Source organism: Quercus lobata, chromosome 5 (assembly GCF_001633185.2).
Source record: "Quercus lobata isolate SW786 chromosome 5, ValleyOak3.0 Primary Assembly, whole genome shotgun sequence".
Lineage (NCBI taxonomy): Eukaryota > Viridiplantae > Streptophyta > Magnoliopsida > Fagales > Fagaceae > Quercus > Quercus lobata.
In genome coordinates this window covers 69,677,624-69,702,304 of record NC_044908.1, presented here as the reverse complement: position 1 = coordinate 69,702,304, position 24,681 = coordinate 69,677,624, and the positions used below count along the sequence as shown (strand labels likewise).

The window sequence follows — 24,681 nt, the reverse complement described above, 5'->3', positions numbered from 1 at the left end:
TCTAAGAAGCCCATATGATCGTCCATCTTGTCACATGCATTGATAATCGTGGGGCGGGGAGCCTAGGTGTGTCCGTGACATTTATTGTCTAACACCGCCACTGTTCAAAAATGCCAGTTAATGATTGCTCCATTTTTCTCAAACCACGATCCCTAATTCAACGGTAATGACTTGAAGATCGTGGGGGGCTATTGTGGGGAGTGGAAGAGTCCCTATCCAGCCTTTAAGTCCAAGAGATAATTGGGCCACGAGGGATGAATTGGGCCTAGCATGTATACTTGAAAGAAGGCCTAAGGGGTGATGGGATATGGAAGAGAGGAAACAGGATTATCTCGAGTACCTAAAAAGGGGGGGGGGGGAGCAACGTGGGAGAATAGTTCTCGTGGAAAAGGTAAGAAGCTAACCTTACCCGAAGCAAGTTACACGGATGATCCACGTATGGTTTCCAAAAGATGTTTGGAATCACGGGAAACTTCCAGAACACACAAGAAGATTGAAGACTTTCACCTCCACATTAATGAGGGGGTTCTCACCTAACCTTTGCCGCATTAAATGCATGTGAGACAACCTAAACAGTACAAACACCCCTCAAAAGTTAGAATTCCAAGATAAGGGAAGGGTGGAAATTGATAAAGTAAAGGAAGATGTCCCTAAGAGTTTTGCTAGTAATAGGACAACTATAGAGATAAGAACAAGAGATGTACCTATAAAAAGGTGGAGGTAGGCAAACAAGAGGGATAGCTAGAGAAAGGAAAAAATAGAAAAAAAAAAGGGGGAGAGAAAGAAGAAAAGTTAGCTATCTGAAAGAAAGAGAGAGTGTGTAACACCACAAGAACAAGAAAATTTCTTATTGTAATACTTTAGCTCCATCTAAAATGTATGTAGTTAATGAAATCAACTATTTGAGTTTCCCATTGTGGAGTGTTTATTCCCTATTGCTCAATTACAAATAGATTATGTCAGACATTTCAACTTTAATCCATGGACTTCACTGCGGGCTAGTTTTTGTCCCCCACAACATCATATACCATGTAATAAAAGTTGGGTTTAGAAACTGTCGTTATGCCAAGTGGCTTCATCAAATTACAAAAATTTTGTTAGATTTCTTTTTTTTTTTAAATGAACAAATATTTTTTTTTTTATCCTTATCTTCTTCTCCTATAATTTCTAAGTTGATTAAATTTTAATTTGATTATAATTCAAATTCTTCATCTAATCCTTTTATTATTAATTTATTTTAAATTTTGGTTTCACGTGACTTCACCAAATTGCAAAAATTTTGTTAGATTTTTTAAATAAATAAATATATATATATATATATATATATGTATAGTCCTTTTCTTCTTCTCCTACAATTTCTAATTTGATAAAAATTTTAATATGATTACAATTCAAATTATTCATCTAATCCTTTTTTGTGGATAAAATCTAATCCTTTTATTATTAATTTGTCTATAATTTCTAAGTTACTAAAAATTTTAATATTACAATTCAAATTCTTTATCTAATTCTTTTATTATTAATTTATTTTAAATTTTGGTTTCACATTGATTGTTCATATAAAAGTTAAATTATAAATAAAAAAAATTAAAAAAAAAAACACACACACACACACACAATCATAGTACATATATACAGCTGCTAATAGTCTAATATCTACGTTTAGTTTCTTATAAAAAATGTTTAATTAAAAAAAAAAAACAATTTCATGGATAGACAAAATTATAATTATTCTTATTGACTTTTCTCTATACATCTTTATCAATATTTTAGATAAGAGAGATACTATGTCCACAACATATCTACAACATTTTCACAATAAATTATAAGTGGTTAGTTGTTATTGGTTCAAATTTGAACCTAACACTAAAATTACATTTTTGCCCCAATAATAACAATCAGTAACAACCTACTACTTAAGATTTGTTGTAAAAATGTTGTGAAAATGTTGTGGACATATAATTTCTCTTTAGGTGTAAGGACGTGATTTGTAACGAACCGTAACAGTGTTGGGTTTGCACGTAAAAAAGCCCAAACAATATCATTTGTAGAGCGTGGGTTTGAAAGGTGGGTTTTTCGTGGTGTTCATACGTGATCAAGTCACTAAACGGTGGGTTTTTCGTAGTGTTCATACGTGATCAAGTCATTTTCGCCCTAGGAGTCTTTCTCCTGGAGGCGGGCTGGGAAACTCTGGTTTTTGGCCATTTTTCCTAGCCCCATTTCTGGATTGCTTACTTTTCCTTTTATACTAGCCTGTGTTCCTTATCCTTCGTCCACGTGTAGGATCGGCATTCTAAGACTGATACTTGTCCCATCAGCCCATACCTAGAGTGGTTGGGGGTGGTTGTAAAAGCTGGAGAGTATGGCTCTGTCAGGTGCAGAGTATTGAATGGCAGTAAGAGCAGCTTTCCCTGGTCGTTATACTTTCCAGTGTACCTTTTTCTATTAACACAGATATTTTTAGATTTTTTCCCAAGCTGTTTTCTATACCATTTTTGCCCTCCCTTCCTGTGAGATCTCGGACATGCCGAGGACTGAATCGTCCTCGGCTGTGTCCCAAGGCTATTCTGTACTTATATTACCGATCCTGAGCTATAACCCTTCTCGGATCGGGCCTTTAGACCTTAATAACTAAATGGGCCAGGGCCACAAACTATTGGGCCCCACAATAACCCCTCAAAATCCTGCTGTCCGACCTCTCGGTTGAGAGAGGAGGATTTTGGTAACGCCAAGCCTTCATCATGGCTCGTTTAACTCTGTCTTTCATTAATGCTGGTGTCTCTTCATCTACCCAGGAAACATACCGGACTACGAGACATTCCTATGAATTCATTCACAATGCGTCCCCGCCATTTGATTATCCGAAACGCGCCTTTAATGACTTCCATTTAGAGACTATTTAAATTCGACGGTTTGTTGACGATGTGGAGAAGTGGAACGGGTACATTCTCGTTTACAGATTTTCTTGGAAATCTGTACAGATTAAATACCTTCCGTTCTACCCTTCATATAAGAAGGAAGGCAAGAGGTTATTTCTCTTGTACAGAGACCCTTTTAATCCTTTTGAAATTTGAAACCCTTAGCTTCCTCCAGAGTTTACTTTATCTGCTAGTTGCTTCTTAACTTGTGATACATTCGAGATAGGGGTAAGTAATGAAAGAACCATACCCTTCCCAGAAATACCATGTTCTTGTGAAGCTCAAAATGGCTCGGTCAGGGCAGGGATGGCAGAGACTCAAGATCCTTCTTACCCTCCTTTCAGCCAAAATCCAAAGCAGAGGCTCGTCGCGTCAAACTTTTGGCGCGACTGAGCTGGGATCACCCATTATCAGTACCAACCGCTCTCTTACGAGCATAACTAACATGGCACCAGCGTGTTAGGAGTCAGGACTGACGCAGGGACAAAGTATCCCGGCTTCTTCCTCTCTTCTTTCACTGGTGCCTCATTTTGCATCTCTTTCTTCTTCTTTCCACCGTCAGATCCATCCTGGCATTTTTTCTTCTTCCTCTTCTTCTCCTCCTCCTTTCTCTTCTTCTCCTCCTTCTTTCTCTTTATCTCCTCCTTCTTCTTCTGAAGAAGGTCCTCCTCTCAATATGAGCGCTACTGAGGCAGAGTTTGGAAGGACTTCGGAGATGAGTTTAAAAAGACATCTGACTGTTTATTTGTCATATTGCTGTTGTTTTTGTTTTTGTTTTTGTAATCCACCTTCTGTATAGGCTTGTTTAAGCCCTTCTTTGTACGTTGTAATACCTCTTTATATTAATAAAAGTCGTTATTACTTTATTTCACATGTTCTATCTCTTTATTTCTGAAATGGTTACGCCGTGAATAGACATACTATTTTGTGAGTTCTTTTTATTTTTACACTTTGACCAACGTCTAGGACCGAAATCTCAGTTAATAAAAAGATCTTACTCTGTGTTTATTGAAATTATCCGACTTAATAATATTGAATCGAACAAATGATACTTAGGGCTGAAACCCATATTAAGAAGAAAAAGACAGGATATTATGATGAGCTTATTGGGGCGGCCTGGCACAATACCGCCGACCTGAGAGCACAATACTTAGGGCCGAAATCCCTTATCAAGGAAAAAGGCATTATTATGAACTTGCGAGTGCTGTTCGGCACAATAATACCGACTTGAACAAATGATACTTAGGGTCAAAACTCTTACTAAGGAAAAGATATTATCATGAATTTAATAGAGTTGTCTGGCACAATAATGCCGACCTAAGAAAACAACACTTACCCCGAAATAGCCGAGGTGACAACTGAATGCTCGGTACGGTGTAGGAGGTAATCATCCGAAGACATATAACCCAAAAGTGAACAGCCCCTCCAAGTTGCTGAGTAATAGGGTGTTTCACCATCTTTCTAACAACTTTCATAGCCTTAACCTTTTTCTGGTATTTGAGCCGAGGATTGAGCAATTTAAAATTTTTATTAAGTAGCCGACCTTTCCATAGGTTTGAGTCCGAGGACCATGCAATGCCTTGGTTCTGTCCAAAACTTGATTTTGATAAGTAGTTGGTTTCCCCATAGGTTTGAGTTCGAGGACCATGCAATGCCTTGGTTCTGTCCAAAACTCAGTTTTTCTTCCAAGTAGTTGGTTTCCCTATAGGTTTGAGTCCGAGGACCATACAATACCTTGGTTCTATCCAAAACTCAGTTTTTCTTCCAAGTAGTTGGTTTCCCCATAGGTTTGAGTCCGAGGACCATACAATACCTTGGTTCTGTCCAAAACTCAGTTTTTCTTCCAAGTAGTTGGTTTCCCCATAGGTTTGAGTCCGAGGACCATACAATACCTTGGTTTTGTCCAAAACTCGGTTTTTCTTCCAAGTAGCTGGTTTCCCCATAGGTTTGAGTCCGAGGACCATACAATACCTTGGTTCTATCCAAAACTCAGTTTTTCTTCCAAGTAGTTGGTTTCCCCATAGGTTTGAGTCTGAGGACCATACAATACCTTGGTTCTATCCAAAACTCAGTTTTTCTTCCAAGTAGTTGGTTTCCCCATAGGTTTGAGTCTGAGGACCATACAATACCTTGGTTCTATCCAAAACTCAGTTTTTCTTCCAAGTAGTTGGTTTTCCCATAGGTTTGAGTCCGAGGACTATACAATACCTTGGTTCTGTCCAAAACTTGATAGATATTGATAAGTAGTTGGTTTCTCCATAGGCTTGAGTCCGAGGACCATGCAATGCCTTGGTTCTATCCAAAACTCGGTTTTTCTTCCAAGTAGTTGGTTTCTCTAAAGGTTTGAGTCCGAGGACCATACAATACCTTGGTTCTGTCCAAAACTCAGTTTTAAGTCCCCATAGGTTTGAGGACCATACAATACCTTGGTTCTATCCAAAACTCAGTTTTTCTTCCAAGTAGTTGGTTTCCCCATAGGTTTGAGTCCGAGAACCATACAATACCTTGGTTCTGTCCAAAACTCAGTTTTTGGCATGGGGCCTTGGCTTTAGGGGAATTAGCTCCTCGGCCAAGCCCCTAGGACCATCCATGCGATTGACGTTACAAAGCGTAGCCCCTAGTCAAGAATCATAGCCCCTAGTGGAACTTTACACTAGAGCTCTATAACCAGCTGTTAGAAATGACAAGAGAACTCTCTCGATCTACCGCCTATGCCAGCACACAAGCCTTCCCCACAGACGGCGCCAATTGTAAGGATGCGATTTGTAACGAACCGTAACAGTGTTGGGTTCGCACGTAAAAAGGCCCAAACAATATCATTTGTAGAGCGTGGGTTTGAAAGGCTAGGCCTTGGTCACTAAACGGTGGGTTTTTCGTGGTGTTCATACATGATCAAGTCATTTTCGCCCTAGGAGTCTTTCTCCTGGAGGCGGGCTGGGAGGCTCTGGTTTTTGGCCATTTTTCCCAGCCCCCTTTCTGGATTGCTTACTTTTCCTTTTATACTAGCCTGTGTTCCTTATCCTTCGTCCATGTGTAAGATCGGCATTCCAAGACTGATACTTGTCCCATCAGCCCATACCAGAGTGGTTGGGGGTGGTTGTAAAAGCTGGAGAGTATGGCTCTGTCAGGTGCAGAGTATTGAATGGCAGTAAGGGCAGCTTTCCTTGGTCGTTATACTTTCCAGCGTACCCTTTTCTATTAACACAGATATTTTTAGATTTTTTCCCAAGCTGTTTTCTATACCATTTTTGCCCTCCCTTCCTGTGAGATCTCGGACATGCCGAGGACTGAATCGTCCTCGGCTGTGTCCCAAGGTTATTCTGTACTTGTATTACCGATCTTGGGCTATAACCCTTCTCGGCTCGGGCCTTTAAACCTTAATGACTAAATGGGCCAGGGCCACAAACTATTGGGCCCCACATTAGGTAAATACAAAAACTTAGTTGTTGTTATCTTTTTTTTTTCTTCACTCCTTTTGCTAACATTGCACATATATTAGACTTCATTCTCTCAATTTCTTCTCCGTAACTTTATTTTAATAGGAACTTCTCTATAACTTTGAGTTTATGTGTTGATTTATATTTCTTTCTTTTTGATACTTCATTTAAGTTACTATTTTGATTTATATTTCTTTCTTTTCAATACTTCACTTAAGTTACTTTTTATTTGGTCTTTATCATATCTGGTTTGTTTGATCTTCTTGGGTAATTAAGCAAACTTAATCTTTCAATCTCTTTTTTCTTTATGTGAAAAACTGCATAGCTTTAATATATATACACACACACACACACACATTATTAATAAGAGGATTTCCCTGTTTCTTCTTTAATTTTTGGTGAACCAAAATATCCTCATACAAATTCTGAAATAACATACCCTTTAATTTAATTTTTTTTTCTACAAAAAAGCAAAAAAGGTTAAAACAATAATACTATCTCACGTAGAAAAGAAAGGAAAAAAAAAACCATTATTCTCACAACCCATTTATATTCAAATGTCTGATTCCTATCTGTATTTTTTATTTATTTGAATTGAAATACATTAATTATCTTTATAAAAAAAAATACAAAATTACTTCTTCCCAAAAAAAAAAAAAAACCTTCCTCATGTAAAAAGTAAAAACTACTCATTCTTATCCTGAAATTTCTATGGTTTTTTTTTAAAAAAAAATTCTTTAAAACATTCCAAAATTTTTGTTATCCAAATTTTGTACAGTTGTCACAAATCTCTATCCATCCACACTAACTTATATCATCTTTCCTTTGTTCAAATCTCAAATTTTTTTACTTATCACAATTTTTATCCCAATCAATAAATTCAATTATCCCATTGGATTTCCAATTCTTATAGTTCTCTATCTCATTTTTAAACATTATTCTACGTTATCTTACCTCCTTCTTAAAAAAAAAAAAAAAAAAAAAAACAATTTATATATCACTTTTAAGCATTATAACACTAAACCAAAAAATAAATAAATAAATAAATAAAAGCATTATTGCACGCATAAAGCGCATGAGATAAGTTTAGTATATTTGGTAATAGGATTTGCCATGTTCTTACAGTAGCAAACGAACCAACTAGATTTGCTAAAGATGAAAATGATGTACACATGCTAGAGGATGTCTCCCCAATAATTTGAAACCAGTTCTTGAATTAACATTTCTTTTTGTATTTAATTTTCTAATTTTTTGTCAGGGGTTGATTTTATTGCATGTGTTTTTTTGATAAAGTTTTTGATAACTATTTTGTTTTTTTGAGGGTTTGATATGATATTTCACTGTGATTATCAATATGTATTGTGATTATCAATATGTATTTTAAGAGTTTTAATTGGTAACATATATTCTTCCATGAATATAAATTAAAGTTAAATTTTTTAGAATAAAAGAAATAGTAAAATTGAAGAACTATGTTGGTTAACTATTTGAAGCCCACCTTGAAGAGGTAAAATTAGTAACTTTTTTGTTGGGTTAAGATAATTAATTTTTTTTATTATTTAACAAAAACAATTTCAAAATTTTATATAAGAAAAAAATCTTATTCATGATATAAACATATTTACCGTTATATATATTTCTTATTGTGGGGCCCAATAGTTTGTGGCCTTGGCCCATTTAGTCATTAAGGTCTAAAGGCCCGAGCCGAGAAGGGTTATAGCCCAGGATCAGTAATACAAGTACAGAATAGCCTTGGGACACAGCCGAGGACGATTCAGTCCTCGGCATGTCCGAGATCTCACAGGAAGGGAGGGCAAAAATGGTATAAAAAACAGCTTGGGAAAAAATCTAAAAATATCTGTGTTAATAGAAAAGGGTACGCTGGAAAGTATAACGACCAGGGAAAGCTGCCCTTATTGCCATTCAATACTCTGCACCTGACAGAGCCATACTCTCCAGCTTTTACAACCACCCCCAACCACTCTAGGTATGGGCTGATGGGACAAGTATCAGTCTTGGAATGCCGATCCTACACGTGGACGAAGGATAAGGAACACAGGCTAGTATAAAAGGAAAAGTAAGCAATCCAGAAAGGGGGCTGGGAAAAATGGCCAAAAACCAGAGCCTCCCAGCCCGCCTCTAGGAGAAAGACTCCTAGGGTGAAAATGACTTGATCACGTATGAACACCACGAAAAACCCACCGTTTAGTGACCAAGGCCTCCTTTCAAACCCACACTCTACAAATAATATTGTTTGGGCCTTTTTACGTGCGAACCCAACACTGTTACGGTTCGTTACAAATCGCGTCCTTACACTTATTAAAAGAGTACAATAAATATATTTGTTTTTAGAATGCATAAGATGATTTAATCTTTTTCTCTAATAGTTTTTTTTTTTAATTTTGTTAAATTACAATTTTAACCCCATTTTTTATTTTTTAAGAATAAGGATTATCTAATTAGATTAAGGGTATTTTTGATATTTTTTAAAGTCATAAATAACTTTTTTAATCCTCTTAATATATAGAAAAGAGATAATAATAATAATAAGTTCAAACGAAAATCTGACAATGTTTTGGTAACGGAAGGGTTACGATAAGATATTTGAATACATCAAGACTTCTTTTGGATAGATGACTTATCCTTATCTTTGAGAGGAGTTTGAGTTCTACGTTAATTAAATTTTTTTTTTGGTAGATTAATTAAATGTTGTTGTTTTAAACTTTAAAAAGGGATGATTTTAGTTTTGTATTGGGTTTTAATTTTTATGCATGTTTAATTAGTGGGTGATATGGCGATCTCTCATCAGTGACAAAACCACATTGGGGCTGAAAGAGGCCTTGGCCCCCTAAATTTTTTCAAAAAAATTAGAATATATGCATTTATACGCCTAAGATCTGAAATATATGAAAACCAATCTCCCAATATAAGATTTCGCCCCCCAATCTCACCATTAAATTTATCTTCCTTCCTAACTTTTCATTAAAAAAAAAACACAAATAGTTATCTGAACATCAATACAATAAAAGCTCTTTTTTAAAAATGCTGCATTCACAGCATTTTTATAATAAATCTTAAGTACCAGATTGTTATTTTATTTATTTATTTTTTTTAAATTGAGGATTCAAATTAGGATCAATAACAACTTACCAACTATGATTTATGATTCTTTCTCAAAAGAAAAGAAGAAAAAACTGTGATTTATGATTAGTTGTAAATGTACCACTTCTCAAAAAAATTTTTTTTTTTCAAGTACTATGGAAACACCATTTTCACAACAATTATCTTATAAAATAAAGAGACAAAAAGGGGGTTTCAAACTTCCTCATTCAAAAAAGGGATAATTACAGATTACACACATGTGGTTTAGCTCGAATTTAACTTACCTACCTTGATTTCATTTTTGACACTTTATCCACTCGTGCTTCCTTCCATTACTACTCCCTAATCGACCTCCCTTTCAGACGTTACTCTAACACAATTTTTTATCAAAAACAAAACCCAAAACAAATCAAACACTCCTCTTTCTTCTAAAGTTAAATAGTTTCAGGCTTTTGTGGCTGTAACTATTCCGAATCCGAATCCAACTCGAATTCCTTGAATTTCAAGGAATAAATAATTAAATACATAGCCTTTGTTTTATAATCCTTGTTAGAGTTTCTGAAATTATATAAAAGTTACTAAAACGTTTAATCTAGACTAGAATCACTACTCTCTCTCTATCTCTCTTCCTAACTCTTTATCACCTCTCTCCAATCCTTCAATCTCTCTTTCTCTCTAAGCTTTTCTCTCCTCCATCTTCCACAATCTAGACCCACACTTGAGAGATGTGGTGATAGAATTAGAAACGGTGGTTCTCTGCAATTTGCTTCTCTTTGATTTCTTTTTTATTTTTATTTTTAATTTTATTGTGGGTTTTAATTTTCTTGCAAAGAGTTTTGAATGCTTTGTCTGAATTTTGAAGAAGTCTATAATAGAGTAACAGTAGAGATAGGTTTGCTGTTTTCCTTTGAATACTGGTGTTTCTTAAAACTGGGTTTGTTTTCTTATTCTTATCTTCTCACGGTGGGGGTGATCCTATGCTTTGAGGGTATTGTTGTGCTTTGAGCATCTACTGTACAATGGTGTTGACATGAACTGGGGAGGAAAATTTTGAAGGGAAAGGACCGTGGATGAACATTCACATTAAGCTCAAGTCAAGAACTCACAGGATAGAATCCAAAAAACAGATTGGATCAAGTTTTGTTGTTATTGTACAATACCTTAAATTTCAAATTGTCAACATTTCGGATCAAGTTTTGTTGTTATTGTACAATACCTTAAATTTCAAATTGCCAACATTTTGGAGCATTTCTATCTCTATTTACTCTTTCCATTAAATATTACCAGCTGTGATGCACTCTCAATTAGACTCGCTATATCTTTTGAAATTTGAACACAAAAAGTTTGGCCAATTCAATTACGTCACAATTCCACTCACCCATCAGTAGTTAAAGCCAGCGCTCTTTTGTATCAAAATATTTCTCTCATACAATAAATTAGTGCCTTTCTTATCCTTTGTTAAACTGTCTTCTTTCAAACATTAGTTATACCTTAGATACCCACAAGACTAAAAAGATTATGTTTCACACATCCATTTTAAAATGTGAAATAATGCAGGGGGAAAAATAGCATAAGGAAAATAGGAGAGAAAAAGAAAACATGCAAAGAACAGAACAAGGTGGTCACTCAAAGTGAAAAGAACAGGACATAGAAGAAAGTTAAAGTAATATGCTTTGGAAAACTTTAGTAGTTGCAATTCACAGAGAATAAAGAACAAAGGATACAACCATGGAATAAGTCCTTTAATGTATTACTTCTTAAAGCCTCCTACAGGAATGGTTAACAACCACAAAGAAAAGAAATAAAGGTTACCACAACCCAAATTATGAATCACCAAGAAGTAACATGCTGACGTGCATGCACAACAATTAAAAGAGGGTGAGAAAGAGACAGACAAGAGAGGTTGTCCTCAAAAGCTCAACTTTATCAACAAGTACCTACCAAATTAATATCAATTTCTTTTTCTTTTTCCCTAAAAAACCTCCCCTCATTGTTTAGGTGCTGGTCTCAGACAGGATTGAAAATCAAATACCACACTGGAAATGAGACGTGTTAACATTGTAGCAGATTTCAGCTTTGAAAAACAATGAACAGGTAACAAAATAATAACACTGAAGGGAAACTCTCAGTTCAAACCGGCTGCCAATCTTTCCGGATATCAAATGTGTAATTGATCTCCAAGTAGCACTTGTTGTCGTCATCAATAAACTGAAACAGGGAAAAATAATAATATGCAAGGAGATCAGTGAGACAAATTCAAAATGACAGTCTTTTAGGACAAGAAAAATAATCAACAATGTATACTTTCTGAGCAGTGGTGACCCACAAATTTGAATTTCACATGTATGATTGATGATGCACAGGAGGCCCGGCAACAAATTGATTGGATTTTTCGTTCCTAAGCTAATTGATGCATGTATAAGAGAGGCATATACTCAGCCTAGCTTGATGGTCTAAAATGAGTAACAAAACTACTACTGCCCAGAAAAGAATATAGCTTCTTGACAGGGCAGTTTTGGCAGGCATTGTAATGTCGCAATTTGGAAGATAGTGCCACATTGCCTAATACAGTGTATATGACGAGAGAAAAATGCTAGAAGTATTGAGAGATGTGAACGGTTTATTATTGAGCTTAAATCATTTTTCTTTCATTCTCTGCTAGGTTGGACTAGAGCATTACAATTTTTCTCATATTATTCTTTGTTAGATTTATTTGAGCATTGTAGTTTGAGATGCTGATGTTGTTGTTCATTAATAAAGATTGTTATTTATAAATATTAGAAAAAAGGAATATAACTTCATAAAATGAATTTTGTCAGGGGGGGGCATGTGATAATCAAATCAGGCAAATGCAATCTAGGCGTTCATTATTTTCTTACACACTAATTGGTGTAAACAAATGCATAATGGTTTCATACACGCCAAAACTATAAAGTTTATATCCTTTTCTCATGAAGAATTTCTCTCAAATTTTGTGGAATAATTAAACCATAGTCAAAGTAACATAGAAGATTGATTGAACCAACCTTACTTCTAGCTGAATATGTTCCTCTAGCAAAAATGCCAGATGGTGTTGTTTCTTCAGGCATCTCATGTGAGTAAGGCTCTGCCTGAGGACTGAAGGTTCCAATCATCTCTTTTACGCTGTCCACTGGAACAAGGATTCAAATGACAGAAAATATTGAATATAAGGGTTATAAAGACATAATTTTCTATCATAAAAGCCAATGTGTTTGTGTGCATGAGAGACTCTGAGAAAGAGAGAGAAATTACCCTTCACACCAGTTTTCCACACTGTATTGGTGTATTTGAGACCTGAAACAATGTTGTTGCAGACCTGGAAAGTGAAGTTCAAGCTGTAACGGCTTCCTTCTTTCAAGGTAAACCACAAGCCCTTGGGCTTTCCATTCTCAGGAATTGGAAGAAAGATATCAGCTCTACCAGGGGATTTAATTGCAAGGCTCAAGATCTTAACTTCTGGATCTAGAGTTTCTACATTAAGTATACAGAGAAAAGAATTATAAAATTGCCTATTGGAAACCAAATGTTAGAAACACAAATAAATTAGAATTTTTCCCTTTAGTAAACAAATAAATTGCCTAATGGAAACCAAAACAATTATGCATCCATTAGTATTCTCTAATTCATGAACATTGAGGAAGAGAGGAAACAGTTTCTGTTTTCATTTACTTTTAATAATTTGATAGTTACAACAAGAGGAAGACGGATTTGAACCCTAATTCTCTTTCATAAAAGAAAAAAGCAATGCAAACAGCTACAAGGCTCTTGGGAAAAAAGAGAGGAAACAGTTAATGCCCGTTATTTTTAAAACTTGAAGTTAGACCATCAAACCACAGATTTAAAGTAAAAAGCTAGCAAAATTGTGTTGAGAGTCAGTACCTTTTTTTTAATCCGATGGCCATAAATTTAATATTGGAAAAATTATTTTCCACTCTTCTTTGTAGCTGATCTTAGCTATCTTAGAGCATAACATAAGCTATGACTTCTGATTCCATGAAAAAGAAAAAGAGAGGGAGAATTTGGAATTCAAAACAATGAAAGATTCCAAATTTGTATTTTTTTTACCTCCATTTTCTCCGCATCGAAACAAAGTTCAAAGATAAACAATTAGGAAAAGACAAAATGATTACCTCCAACAGAATTGAAGTCCACACTCCCAAGAAGCTGTTCCTTCCATCTCATTAAACTCTCATCATCCTAATACTCATATAAAACCATAAAACAGGAGAACTTACACACAAGTCATAATCAAAAAGGCCTAAAAACAAGAACTTTATGTCTTTATCAGTGAAGGACATAAACATATGCAGAAACAAACCTTATCCTTTTCGAATTGTTCTTTGAGTGTGTATTGAGGACCCAACTCTATCTTCTCATCTTCTTCATCCTCAGTTCCATAAATAGAACTTTCACTCATTTGCCGGAGCATCCCTCCTTTTTGAGGTTCATGTTCATGTTCATGAGCATTTTCTACATCTTTTGCAGTTGTCTTTGTTTTTGAAGGTTCACAGTGTTCCTCACCCTCATTGTTTTTCTCATGACCCATGCTTTTCGAACTTGAAACCACTCCAAAGGCCAAAGACATCAACAGCCCATTAAACAAAACGGCACCAAATGGCACAGATAATAAACTCACCCCTCAAAAAAAAAAAAAAAAAAAAGTGCTTACAAAGCTAAAAGAACAACACAAAGAGAAGCCAAAAATCCCACTAAGAAGAATCCTCAAGTGCAAACAACAAAAAAATGAGGGAACCCCAATAGAAAAAAATAATAATATGAAGAGTTTGAAAGGATGAGTTTGGGTCAAAGAATCCCGCAAAGGCAAATAGAAAACAAAATCAGGAAAACCCCCACAAAGGGTAACCCTTGTAGCAAGAAAAGGCACCAAGGGAAGAAGGTAGAGATAGAGAGATGGGTTGTTTGGGAAAGTTCAAACAAAGAAGGAAATGGTCATGTGGTGATCCGAAATTCCGAACCTCTCAATGCAAAATATGAGAGAGAGAGAGAGAGAGAGAGGTGGCAAGATCGTGAGGGTCACTCTTGCACAAACATCCACGAAGACCAAGCTTCGAGGAGAGCTTTTCAATTAGTTAAACTCCAACACAGACATACACGAGATGAGACAGCCTAGCCTAGGATTTGGGATTGGGAGTAGTAGACTAATCTAAGGATGCCCCTTTGACCCTTTCTCATAACTCATTCGGAATGTGTGTGTCTATATATATATATTATCATCAACTTATGATTGTTTTCTCAAAAAAAAAAAAAAAAAAAAAAAAAAAACTTATGATTGTAATTTCATTATATATATTAATAAAGATTTTGCTAATATGTGTCCTAAGGGTACAAAATAATTTTCATTTTTGAAAAAAAATTTCTCGGCAATTGAAAAAATATTGACATCTTTTCCAATTTTCGAGAAAATATTTTCAAAAATTAATGGTTTAAGGCGCACATTAACTAAACTCTATTAATAAAAAAAAAGAAAAAAAAAGAAAAGGCAACTTGTTATTTTGAAAAAAGCTTTCACCTTGTTGTAACTTGTAAGTCGTAAACTAATTCCTGTTTTTCTTTTCTTGTAAGAGAAAGTTAGTTCTAATTATGATTTATGGTTGGTGATCCTGCTTATAGAGTAATAACTTTCAAATACGAAGTTTGAAATCTCCATAGGTGGGAATATAATAGTATTATATATACCAATATTTATTAACATTAAATAATTATGAAAAAAAAAATTAGAATGTCATATTTCAATTATACTTTTTCTTAAAGTGTGCATCCAATCAATCAACCCAACAAAATTAGCTCAATTCAACCTAACTTGATATATTGAGTTGATTTTCATAGGTTGGATTGGAATTTCACTTTGAGCCACAAATTAAGTCAGGTTTAAGTCGATAGTTTTTTCAACTCATCTGGACTTAACCCAACCTATTGTATATATAAGTTTATGTTATTAGTTTTATTTTATTTGTTTAGTTTCATTTATTTTGGTATTTTGAGAATTAGTTTTAATGAATTTAGGATCTTGAAAAATAATTTTGAGCATATTATGTGAATGTAATAATTTATTGAAAAAAAAAGTGCTTAAAAATTTGATGAAAGCATAATTTCTTACAAGGCATAAACTATATAAGCACAGCCTACCAACCAAATTTGACTCAAGTGAGTTGGGTTGAGTTAATTGGCATACATGTGAGGGGTTAGAATGGGTTGAGAATTTCTCAACCCGATAAGGTTCGGTTAGGTTAAAAAAACTCTCCAACCCGACACATTCACACCCCTACTTTTCTTGGTTCTTTAAAAAAAATCTTAATTTGATGGTGTGTTTGTGTCATTGAATGAGAGGATTCCATTATGATCGAGTCCTTATCTGAAGGGAATATGTATGAAATTCCCAGACCTATGAGATGCAAAAATAAAGAAAAAAAATATACGCAAAAGAAAAATAATCACACACAAGACAGTATTTATGTGGTTCGGCAATTTGCCTACGTCCACAGAGTTGCAGGGATTTCACTATTCTCAGGGAAAAATACAGAGTGCAGTAGTACAGCTTTCCTCTCTTGAAAACGACATCAAAACCCTAATCTCCAAGTCTTCACTTCATGGATTAAGCCTCAAAAAATCTCTCATTAAAAACTGTAACAACATTATTTTGGGTTGGGTCATAATTCGGATCGAAAATTAATTATATGCACTCAGTATATTATACCCTTGTATCAAATATGGGTGGTTCTTGTATATGAGATTAATAGGTAAGATCCACTCTTTTGAAAGAAGAGCATAATCGATACACTCAATTATTTTACATCAATTAGGAGTAGTTGTTGAATAAATGAGGACATTGCATTGACATTTTAGTGAAGAATTAGTTACTGATTGAAATGATGGACATGTCCATTCATAATCGTGTGTATATATCCTGAGAGTGGGATCCATAGATCAAGTTTTTTTTTTTTTTTTTGAGAAGAATATGATCAAGTTTGATACCGATGAATTTGCTCCAATATTGGTTTACAAATTCTATTTCAGGAACTAATAATGGTGCCACAGCTAAGTTGTGATTATTGACCACTGTACATTATTTTCTCCAATTTTCTTAGGCGGGGAAGCACTGGAAGATTCTAAAAGAGTCATGAGAATTTTTAGTTTACTATTTTTCATATTAACTATTCATTGTATTTGACTTGCCCTCATTTTAAAAAAAAATCATTATATCTGGTAAGGATTGCTTTGAAAGCAATCACATGAAATTCACACATTGGATAATGACACAAAAGGAGATAAAATTTTTAAACAACACAATGGTGAAAAAGTGTGAGTGAAAAAGTGTGTCTTTATTGTAGAGGAGTTTGAGTAATATTGTTTGTAGTTTTTTAAAATACGTGTAAGTGAAAAGTGTGTGAAAATGTGTGTAATGTTGTTTAAAAACTGAAAATGAGTTGTTTAACAACTCTACCAAACGGGCTGTAAAGCAAGCAATGGTGCTCCTTGATTATCGCTGTAATGAATATCATTGTAACTGACTTACTGTTTTCCTTTCTAAAAAGAGATCAATCATCAAGCTATGGTGCCTTTATTGTTGTTGCATTCCCTCTATACAGGAGACTAAGTCATTAGGCTCAGCATGATCTTATGGATAATGAGATTGTATCAAAGGCTAGATGTGAATTAGGTAAAACAAGAGAGAGAGATTCCCCTTTTTTTTTCTTCCTCAATAACTTGGTTATGACCAAAAATAGGAAAATTCCGACTCCATATTTCCTAGTTTTGCTCCCATTAGATTACCACGAATTAAAATTGGATTCATGGTCACATTATCAATGGTTTTGAAGATAAAGTTTTTCTTTAAACAAAAATTTCTATCAACTTATTGCGTGACAACTTAATTATATATGTGGCTTATTTAGATAACTCATTAAATTATCTAAATAAAATATACGGTGGGCAATAATTTGAACTATCAAGAAAAAGGATTAATTAGAGGAAATTCTTCCTACACAGATTGGAGGAAATTCTTTGGTTTAGAAAATAAATTGTCCATGATTTAAATAAATATCAAAATAATGCTAACATAGATATGCATAAATGATAAACCCTTAAAATAATTTTATCATTAGATAAATAAATACCAAAATAGTGTAAATACTATGCTTTTTGGGAGTATATACTATATAGCATTTACCATCAAAACCTAGGTGTTGTTAAGTGTTCATATCAAGAAACAGCAGATGAATCCAAATTCCAATAAATAATTGGCAATGTGCGATCGGGTAAGAACTGCTATAGTAAACTGACGCTGCTGTGTCATTGCTAGTGACAATTTGCGGAAGGATATAGAGTTATAGAGACATCTTTTTTTTCCATAAATTTATTTTTTAGCTCTAATTCCAATTAAACATGTATGTTCAGTTTCTAAAAAAATAAAATAAAATAAAACACATGTTTGTCATGCACCATACAGATCACATGAAATAGGATAAAAGAGAATAAAAACAATTTGAAATAACTGGACTGTTGAGTGTCGATATCCAGTGAATTGACTTAAGCTTACTGTATAACTTAATTTGAGTGGGCATCTGGATCATAAATAGTGACTCTATCATATTTTCCAAAGAGATTGAATTGATTAACAATTGTTTAATTGCAATCTAAGATTTAAACAAATAATATTATTTGTTTTTTCTGAGGTTCTTATGTGGCCGACCTTGATTAATATTGTTAAAGATCCATAACCGATCCAAAAAAATTTGGGACTAAGGCTTTATTGCAATTTGCAGCTGCTGTTGATTTTAAGAGGATATCATGGTATGCCCATTTTGCACAACCAATTTGTGCATCTAAATGTCATGAAAAGAACTACGAATTGATTTGGTTTCAACACTGTGTCAAAACATCCTCCCTAATCTTGATTATCTTTCCTTTTATTGGGAAAGTCGCAGGAGTTGAGGAATGAGGACTAATCTAATTCAAATATTATGCGAAATAAAAAATAAAAAAGGAGCTTCATATCAGAATTGAATGAAGCCGATCGCAAAAACACATTGCGGGATCCTCATTAACCAACTTTGAATAAGGGGCTTACAAAAATATATATAAAAGGGGTAAGAAATTGTGTTCGACAAACAAAAGGCATGGTGTACATAACAATTGCCACACTAACAATGCATGGAAGTCAAACTGATGTCAAACCTGAAACAAAATTATCAGTTGCTTCCCCATTTTCTCAAAACACTCTCCTTAGCAGAGGTACGGCCATAGTTATCCTTCTTCGAGATATCAAAACCAGCATGACCATCTGGAGATGTTTTTCCCAAGATTCTTAATGTTATGAAAGCTAGTCCATCTCTTGTTCCTCGTAAAGCATATAGCAATGGGTTGAAGATGACAGCAAGCATCAATTCACCTTTTGCAACTATGAGATACTGCATATGCCAACATAAAACATGAGAGAGAGAGAGAGACAGAGACAGAGAGATAGTACATACTACGACTCATAGTCATCGTGTTATTTTTGACACTGACAGCATTTTAAAAGAAATTTTAGTGGTAGAAGGATACTGCTTACCATGATCATAATACCTAATACAGTGAGAATTGCTTGTTGTGCTTCTGGCCAGAAATGATCGCCATTGGACCAACCAAACCTTCCACCCCATCCAAACCAACCACCTCCACCAGCATCACCTCCTCCACCTACCTCCTCTCTATGCTTAATTTCCTTGTTCCATTTCTCAAATTCACTTTTCTTTCCACCAAGCGCACCTTCTAAAGCTTTCCTAGCTCGTTCCTGCAACCATAGACACAGTAAAGCTAATATAATAAACCTGCAATATAAACAATTAAACTTTACAATGTACAACTGCTTAATCTTAATTTCTCAAGATTTTTGTTGTTGTTCAACCACCAGATGGGACAGGCAAGGTCACTATATCAAAAACAAATCAGATTGGGGAAAGAGGAGCCACCTGCGAGTTTAATGCATACAAAATTCAACAGGAACAAGCTCCAATGAAATCTACAAAATGACAATATAAAAGGCTCTCAATCAAGGTCTCTTAATTTTTGGCTAATACCACTTCCTCATCATGTAACGGTCCTTTGGAAATCCAAAGAAACCTTCTTCCAGCTACTTTGAGTGGGCTACATGTTGGCCATTCAATCCTATCTAAACCATATATTATGTCAAACACTGTTGCACAACCCTCACTGCCTGAGTGTCAACATCACTTCTTGTTGCCATGAATAACCCAAGTGTAAAAAAAATTTCAGGGTATAGAACTAACTTGATTAAACATTGGGTAATCTGCTTTATACTCAGCACAACCCACCTTCTTCTAGATGCTAAGGCAATCCAAATCATAACACTCTAGACATAGCAAGGGCAGATCATACTAATCATGTGCATCACTTGAAAAGAAACTGAGTGATATCCTTTCTTGGCCAATCTTGCTGCTACCTTCAAACTAGATTGGTTCATAACTTTCCCTCATGTACTATGCACTAAGGACTGCCACATTAAAATTGTTGGAGGGATAAATGGGGCTAGTTAGGCAATTACCATGGAAGTTACAAAAATTATAGTTCGAGGGTCCAAGATAAATCTTGAGATATCAAAAGATTACAAATGGAGATTGCTCTACAGTTGGTGAGGGTTAGTGACCACTGACCACTTCACAGACAGCAGTTTTTTATGTTAAAACTCATGATTCCTTGGACTTACAGAAAGAGATTAAAGGAGAGTCTAAGTAAGCAAATTGAATTGTTTCCTTCCAATATCAGTTTGTATGGATATCCTTATTTTTGTTGATGCCACTATGTATAGATCATGTTAAGAACATTATCTATTGTTTGGTTGACACTCATTGCTAATCAAACCCTTCTAAATTTGAGCAGAATTATTGCTGGAATGAATAAATAACATACGTCATAGAGCATTTCATGTTCAACACAAGACCCAGTATAGATATTACAGATAAAATCCAAAAAAACTCATCCAAAGTTTGAATTTGATTTCTTTGCTTAACAAATAAAAACTTTTAAAGAAAAATACCCAATTGGGTTTACATAGATAAAGTCTAAAAATCTCATCCAAAGTTTAATTTTGACTTCTTTGCTGGGAAAAAAATAAAGTAAAATCTCATCAGGGTTCACCTAAGTTTCTCATTTCCAAGTGTTATCGACAACTTTACTAAACAGTATAAAGTAACCCCATTGAACTTAAAAAAAAAAAAAAAAAAAATTAAAAATTAAAAATTAAAAAAATCAAAAAGTTTCAAGCTTTTGCATTATCAAACTTCCGCTAAAACAATAAATAAGTTCCAGAAAATATCTCAGTAGCAAAAATTTTAGTACCTCTTTCCGGTTGTCAGAGAAAAGGCAATAAAATCGTCCATTACAGGTGAGTTTCTGCTGCAGAGAGCTCCAAGTCTGGTTTACATTGTCATGAAGAGTCGAAGAGGTGTATTGGGAACGAGATGACTCGAGGCGAGTAGAGGGCGATTTCCAAAGAGTTGGATTTGGTGCGCTTAGGTTCAGAACCTGCGCCATGGTTGGTACCCCCGAATGTTGAAGAAATTCTCACTTTGTTTTATTCTTTTTATTTATTTATTCATTTGATTGTTAGAAATTATCAAGCTCTTATTGGAGGTACCAATTAGACTAACTTGGATGGTGGTTCTCCTCTTTTTTGGCCAATGGGTGTTGAATACTTTTTTTTTTTTTTGGGGGTGAGAATCGGGTGTTGAATACTTGGATGGAAATTTTAAAAAGATTGGCTACATCTACCATATTTTTATAAGAAGTCATATATGATATATATGGGAAATTGTTACTAATTATAACTAACTTATAACCCAATGCATATATATATACACTTAAAGATATACAATAAGATATATAATATAATTCATATACTATTGATAGTCATTTTTATATTTTGTTAAACCTTTAAAAAATTTTGTAAGAATATTATTATGTACAAAATGTAAATTGTCCATTTTTTTTTTAAATTATTGTGAATCACTTTTTTTTTATGATTCATTTATTCTACACTCTTTAGTTTTTGTATTTAATAACTCATTTGGATGAATATTTATGATGTGATCCCATATTTGATTTTAAAATTAAGAAATCAAACTCTTTAAGAATAATTAATTTAGGACACATGGCGCAAAATTAGAACTCTAATTTAGAATTCTAATTTGAGTTTCTCTTAGTTTCACCTATTATTATATATATAGATATATAGATGTAAGCCCACTACTCAAATTATTTTTTTACTTACCAATAACCGCCAATAACAACCTAATCATATAGAATTTGTTGTAAAATTATTGTGAAAATGTTATGAACATAACATTTCTCAATTTTAATCGACCTAACATTCAACGTTTTAAATTTATTTATTAGAACCTAACAATCATGTTGATTAATTCTATCTAGTTTTTTTTTTTTTTTTTTTTTTTTTTTTTTTTTTTTTTTTTTCCTTTTTTGGAAGAAGATAACATATTATCACATCATTTAAAATTTGGTAAAATGCAAATTAAAATACACTCTTAAAGAGGTGTTTAGATTTTATATTCTAAAATTTCAGAATTTAAATTTCACTTCCTAGCATTATATGTTATTGGGATTGTCAGCCAATCCATCTATTTTTTTGCTAACGTATCTGTTAAGTGACACGTTAGCCCGCCATGTGTTCATTGGGTGACACATATGTGATATGACTATCATATGTGACACTTAGTCAAATAAAAACATGCCAAATCAATTTGAAATTATTCCAAGTATTTAAATACGTAAAATATATTTAAAATAAATCCAAAAAATATAATAAAGTAAAATAATTAATTTTATTTTTTATTTTTCATTCCAAATGGTCTAGGATGAACTCATGAACATAATCAACAATCCCAACAAATTCAAACGCAGAAAAATCACACATAAAATTTGAATCAGCCACAAACCAAATTTCCTCAACAAATTCAAACACAGCAAATTTGAACTGCATCATATCAAACCCATAAAATTTAAATCTCAGAAAATCGAATAAAATTCAACAAAGTTCCTTAACTTCTCAGCATAAACCCAAAGTTTTCCTATCCTGCCTTTCTCTTACCTCCATTTATATTCACCAATCACTACATTGAAACTCTCACTATGAACAAACCCAAATGAGAACCCAATAGTAGAACCCATCATCGTAAAACACAATGAACCCCTCTTGCAAACAACAACCATACATTTTACAGAGCAAATTCATAATACCCAAACAAAAGTTCTTAGTGCTTCAACTTCAGAAATCAAAGAACGGGTGCTACGAGTCCGCTTTCACCAAATTAAGGCTCTGATTCACCATCACCGACCTCAAACAAAAGTTCTTGAGTCTCTCTCTCTCTCTCTCTCTCTCTCTCTCTCTCTCTCTTTGATGGGTTTTGAGATTAGGTGGGTTGGCTTGAGTTGTTCATTGCGTTATTGAATGATTTTATCTTTGATTCTCGAAGGAGAAATGCAATGTATACAATATTTTCACAATAAATCTTAAATGACAGGTTGTTATTGGCTATTAAGTGCAGGTAAGAAAGTGATTTGAGTCGTAAATTTAAATTAAAACCAATAACAACTTACTACTTATGATTTGTGGTAAAAATATTGTGAACATAATACTTCTCTTCTTGAAGGGTTGTATGTTTTTTTGGGAAAGGAGAACAATTAGCGTGTTTTAACTTACAAGATTTAAATCACCACCGCACATCCTTGGTGCGATTATCACTCTACAAGTATAAGTACTTGTAGGGTGTGGAGGGTAAGGGCCGGGGTTCAAGTCTCCAGAAGAGAGCTTCACACACATACTCTTAGATTAGGCTAAAGTAGAATTCTATCTTGTAAAAAAAAAAAATAATAAAATAAAATAAAAATAAAAACTTACAAGATTTAAATCTAAATGGGAGAAGGAGAGGGATATGTGTGTTTTAACTGGTAATTTTGTGTGATTTAGGTTAAGATCTATTCAACAATTTGGTGATGGGTTTGATTTGGGACTAACTTCTCATTTCAAGAATTTTTTTTTCTTGGAGTGTTTGTTTCGAAAGAAAACTTTGATTTTCTTGAGAAAATTGTAAATTCCCAAAATTTTCTTTAGAAGAACAATCAATTTAAATTTTTTTTAATTTATGGAATTTTTTTAATTTTAGAAAATTTATTATAAAGCTATTAAATATTTTTTAGGTTTATTTAATTACATGTAATAATAAAATACATGTCATAATTTAATTGGGCCAAACAGAATGTTGACGTGTCACTTAATAGAGAAGTCAGCAAAAAATAGATGGAGGGACTAACAATCCAAATAATATATAATATTAGGACGTAAAATTTAAATTTTAGACCTTTAAAATGTAAAATTCAAACACTCCAAAATTTTAGGAGTGTGTTTTGTATTTTATATATGACGTAGAAGTCTCTGCACCTTGCAATTTATAAAATTTAATCAATATTATGAAATAGATAAAATGGACATTACTGAAAATAGAAAGTACGGGGATGCATTCGATAAGTTATTGTTAATGACAAAATAAAACAAGTTTTTATGGTTAAAAGGGAACACATTTTATATGTGAGGTTTTTTTTTTTTTTTTTTTTTTAAATAAAAAAATTAAAAAAAAATTTAATCTCTTTTTTTAAATCATTTTCTTTTTCAAAAGCGAATTCAGATATTCACATCCGAATTCCACTTTTTCACTTTCAAAATAAGACAAAGGATGATTTTGATTTTTTTAATTTCTTTCTCCCAAAGCTAATGTACTTCTGTGTGTGAGTGCTAATGTGCCTGGATCCGGACCTTACACATGAGCTAGCTGTGAGGAAAGGAAGGAGAACGTTGGTTGAGGAAGCGCATCTTTGGCTCGTGCCAACAATGTGACTATCTTGGGAAAGGGTGAAAACGCACTTGACATTGACACCCAGCATTAGCACACAAGGGAGATAGCGACCCCCTATGCTCAGATATTATAAATAACCCCTTATTGGCTGAGCTTTTGCTAGGCCACTACTGAGGATATGTGTATCAATCTTAGCCTCCTTGATGTCCCTTTCCTTGTCTATGGTTTGCTCCCCACGTTGTAGCAGAACCGCCCTCCATCCCACTACCCTGGCATTGGCGTGTCTTCTCTCTCCTCCAACTGTAGTATAGTGCAATA

At 34.0% G+C, this 24,681-nt stretch overlaps 2 protein-coding genes across 3 annotated transcripts; both read right to left on the bottom strand.

The window, feature by feature from the left end:
* Window positions 1–11,134: 11,134 nt before the first annotated feature.
* Window positions 11,135–14,663, bottom strand: LOC115992771 (rho GDP-dissociation inhibitor 1). Of its 2 annotated transcripts, none has more exons than XM_031116995.1 (5): window positions 13,797–14,663; window positions 13,609–13,675; window positions 12,731–12,949; window positions 12,484–12,608; window positions 11,135–11,665 (listed from the first exon to the last, which is right to left on the bottom strand). In XM_031116995.1, the coding sequence occupies exons 1-5, from the start codon at window positions 14,061–14,063 to the stop codon at window positions 11,588–11,590; spliced, it is 756 nt and encodes a 251-aa protein (XP_030972855.1). In that variant the 5' UTR covers window positions 14,064–14,663; the 3' UTR covers window positions 11,135–11,587. The 2 variants fall into 2 exon arrangements, with proteins under 2 accessions (XP_030972855.1, XP_030972856.1); XM_031116996.1 differs by having other exon boundaries at window positions 12,489–12,608.
* Window positions 14,664–18,498: 3,835 nt separating this feature from the next.
* LOC115988735 lies at window positions 18,499–21,203 on the bottom strand. Its single transcript, XM_031112353.1, has 3 exons — window positions 20,837–21,203; window positions 19,050–19,271; window positions 18,499–18,906 (listed from the first exon to the last, which is right to left on the bottom strand). Exons 1-3 carry the CDS (start codon window positions 21,029–21,031, stop codon window positions 18,688–18,690), a joined length of 636 nt encoding a protein of 211 aa, XP_030968213.1. The 5' UTR covers window positions 21,032–21,203; the 3' UTR covers window positions 18,499–18,687.
* Window positions 21,204–24,681: the final 3,478 nt, after the last annotated feature.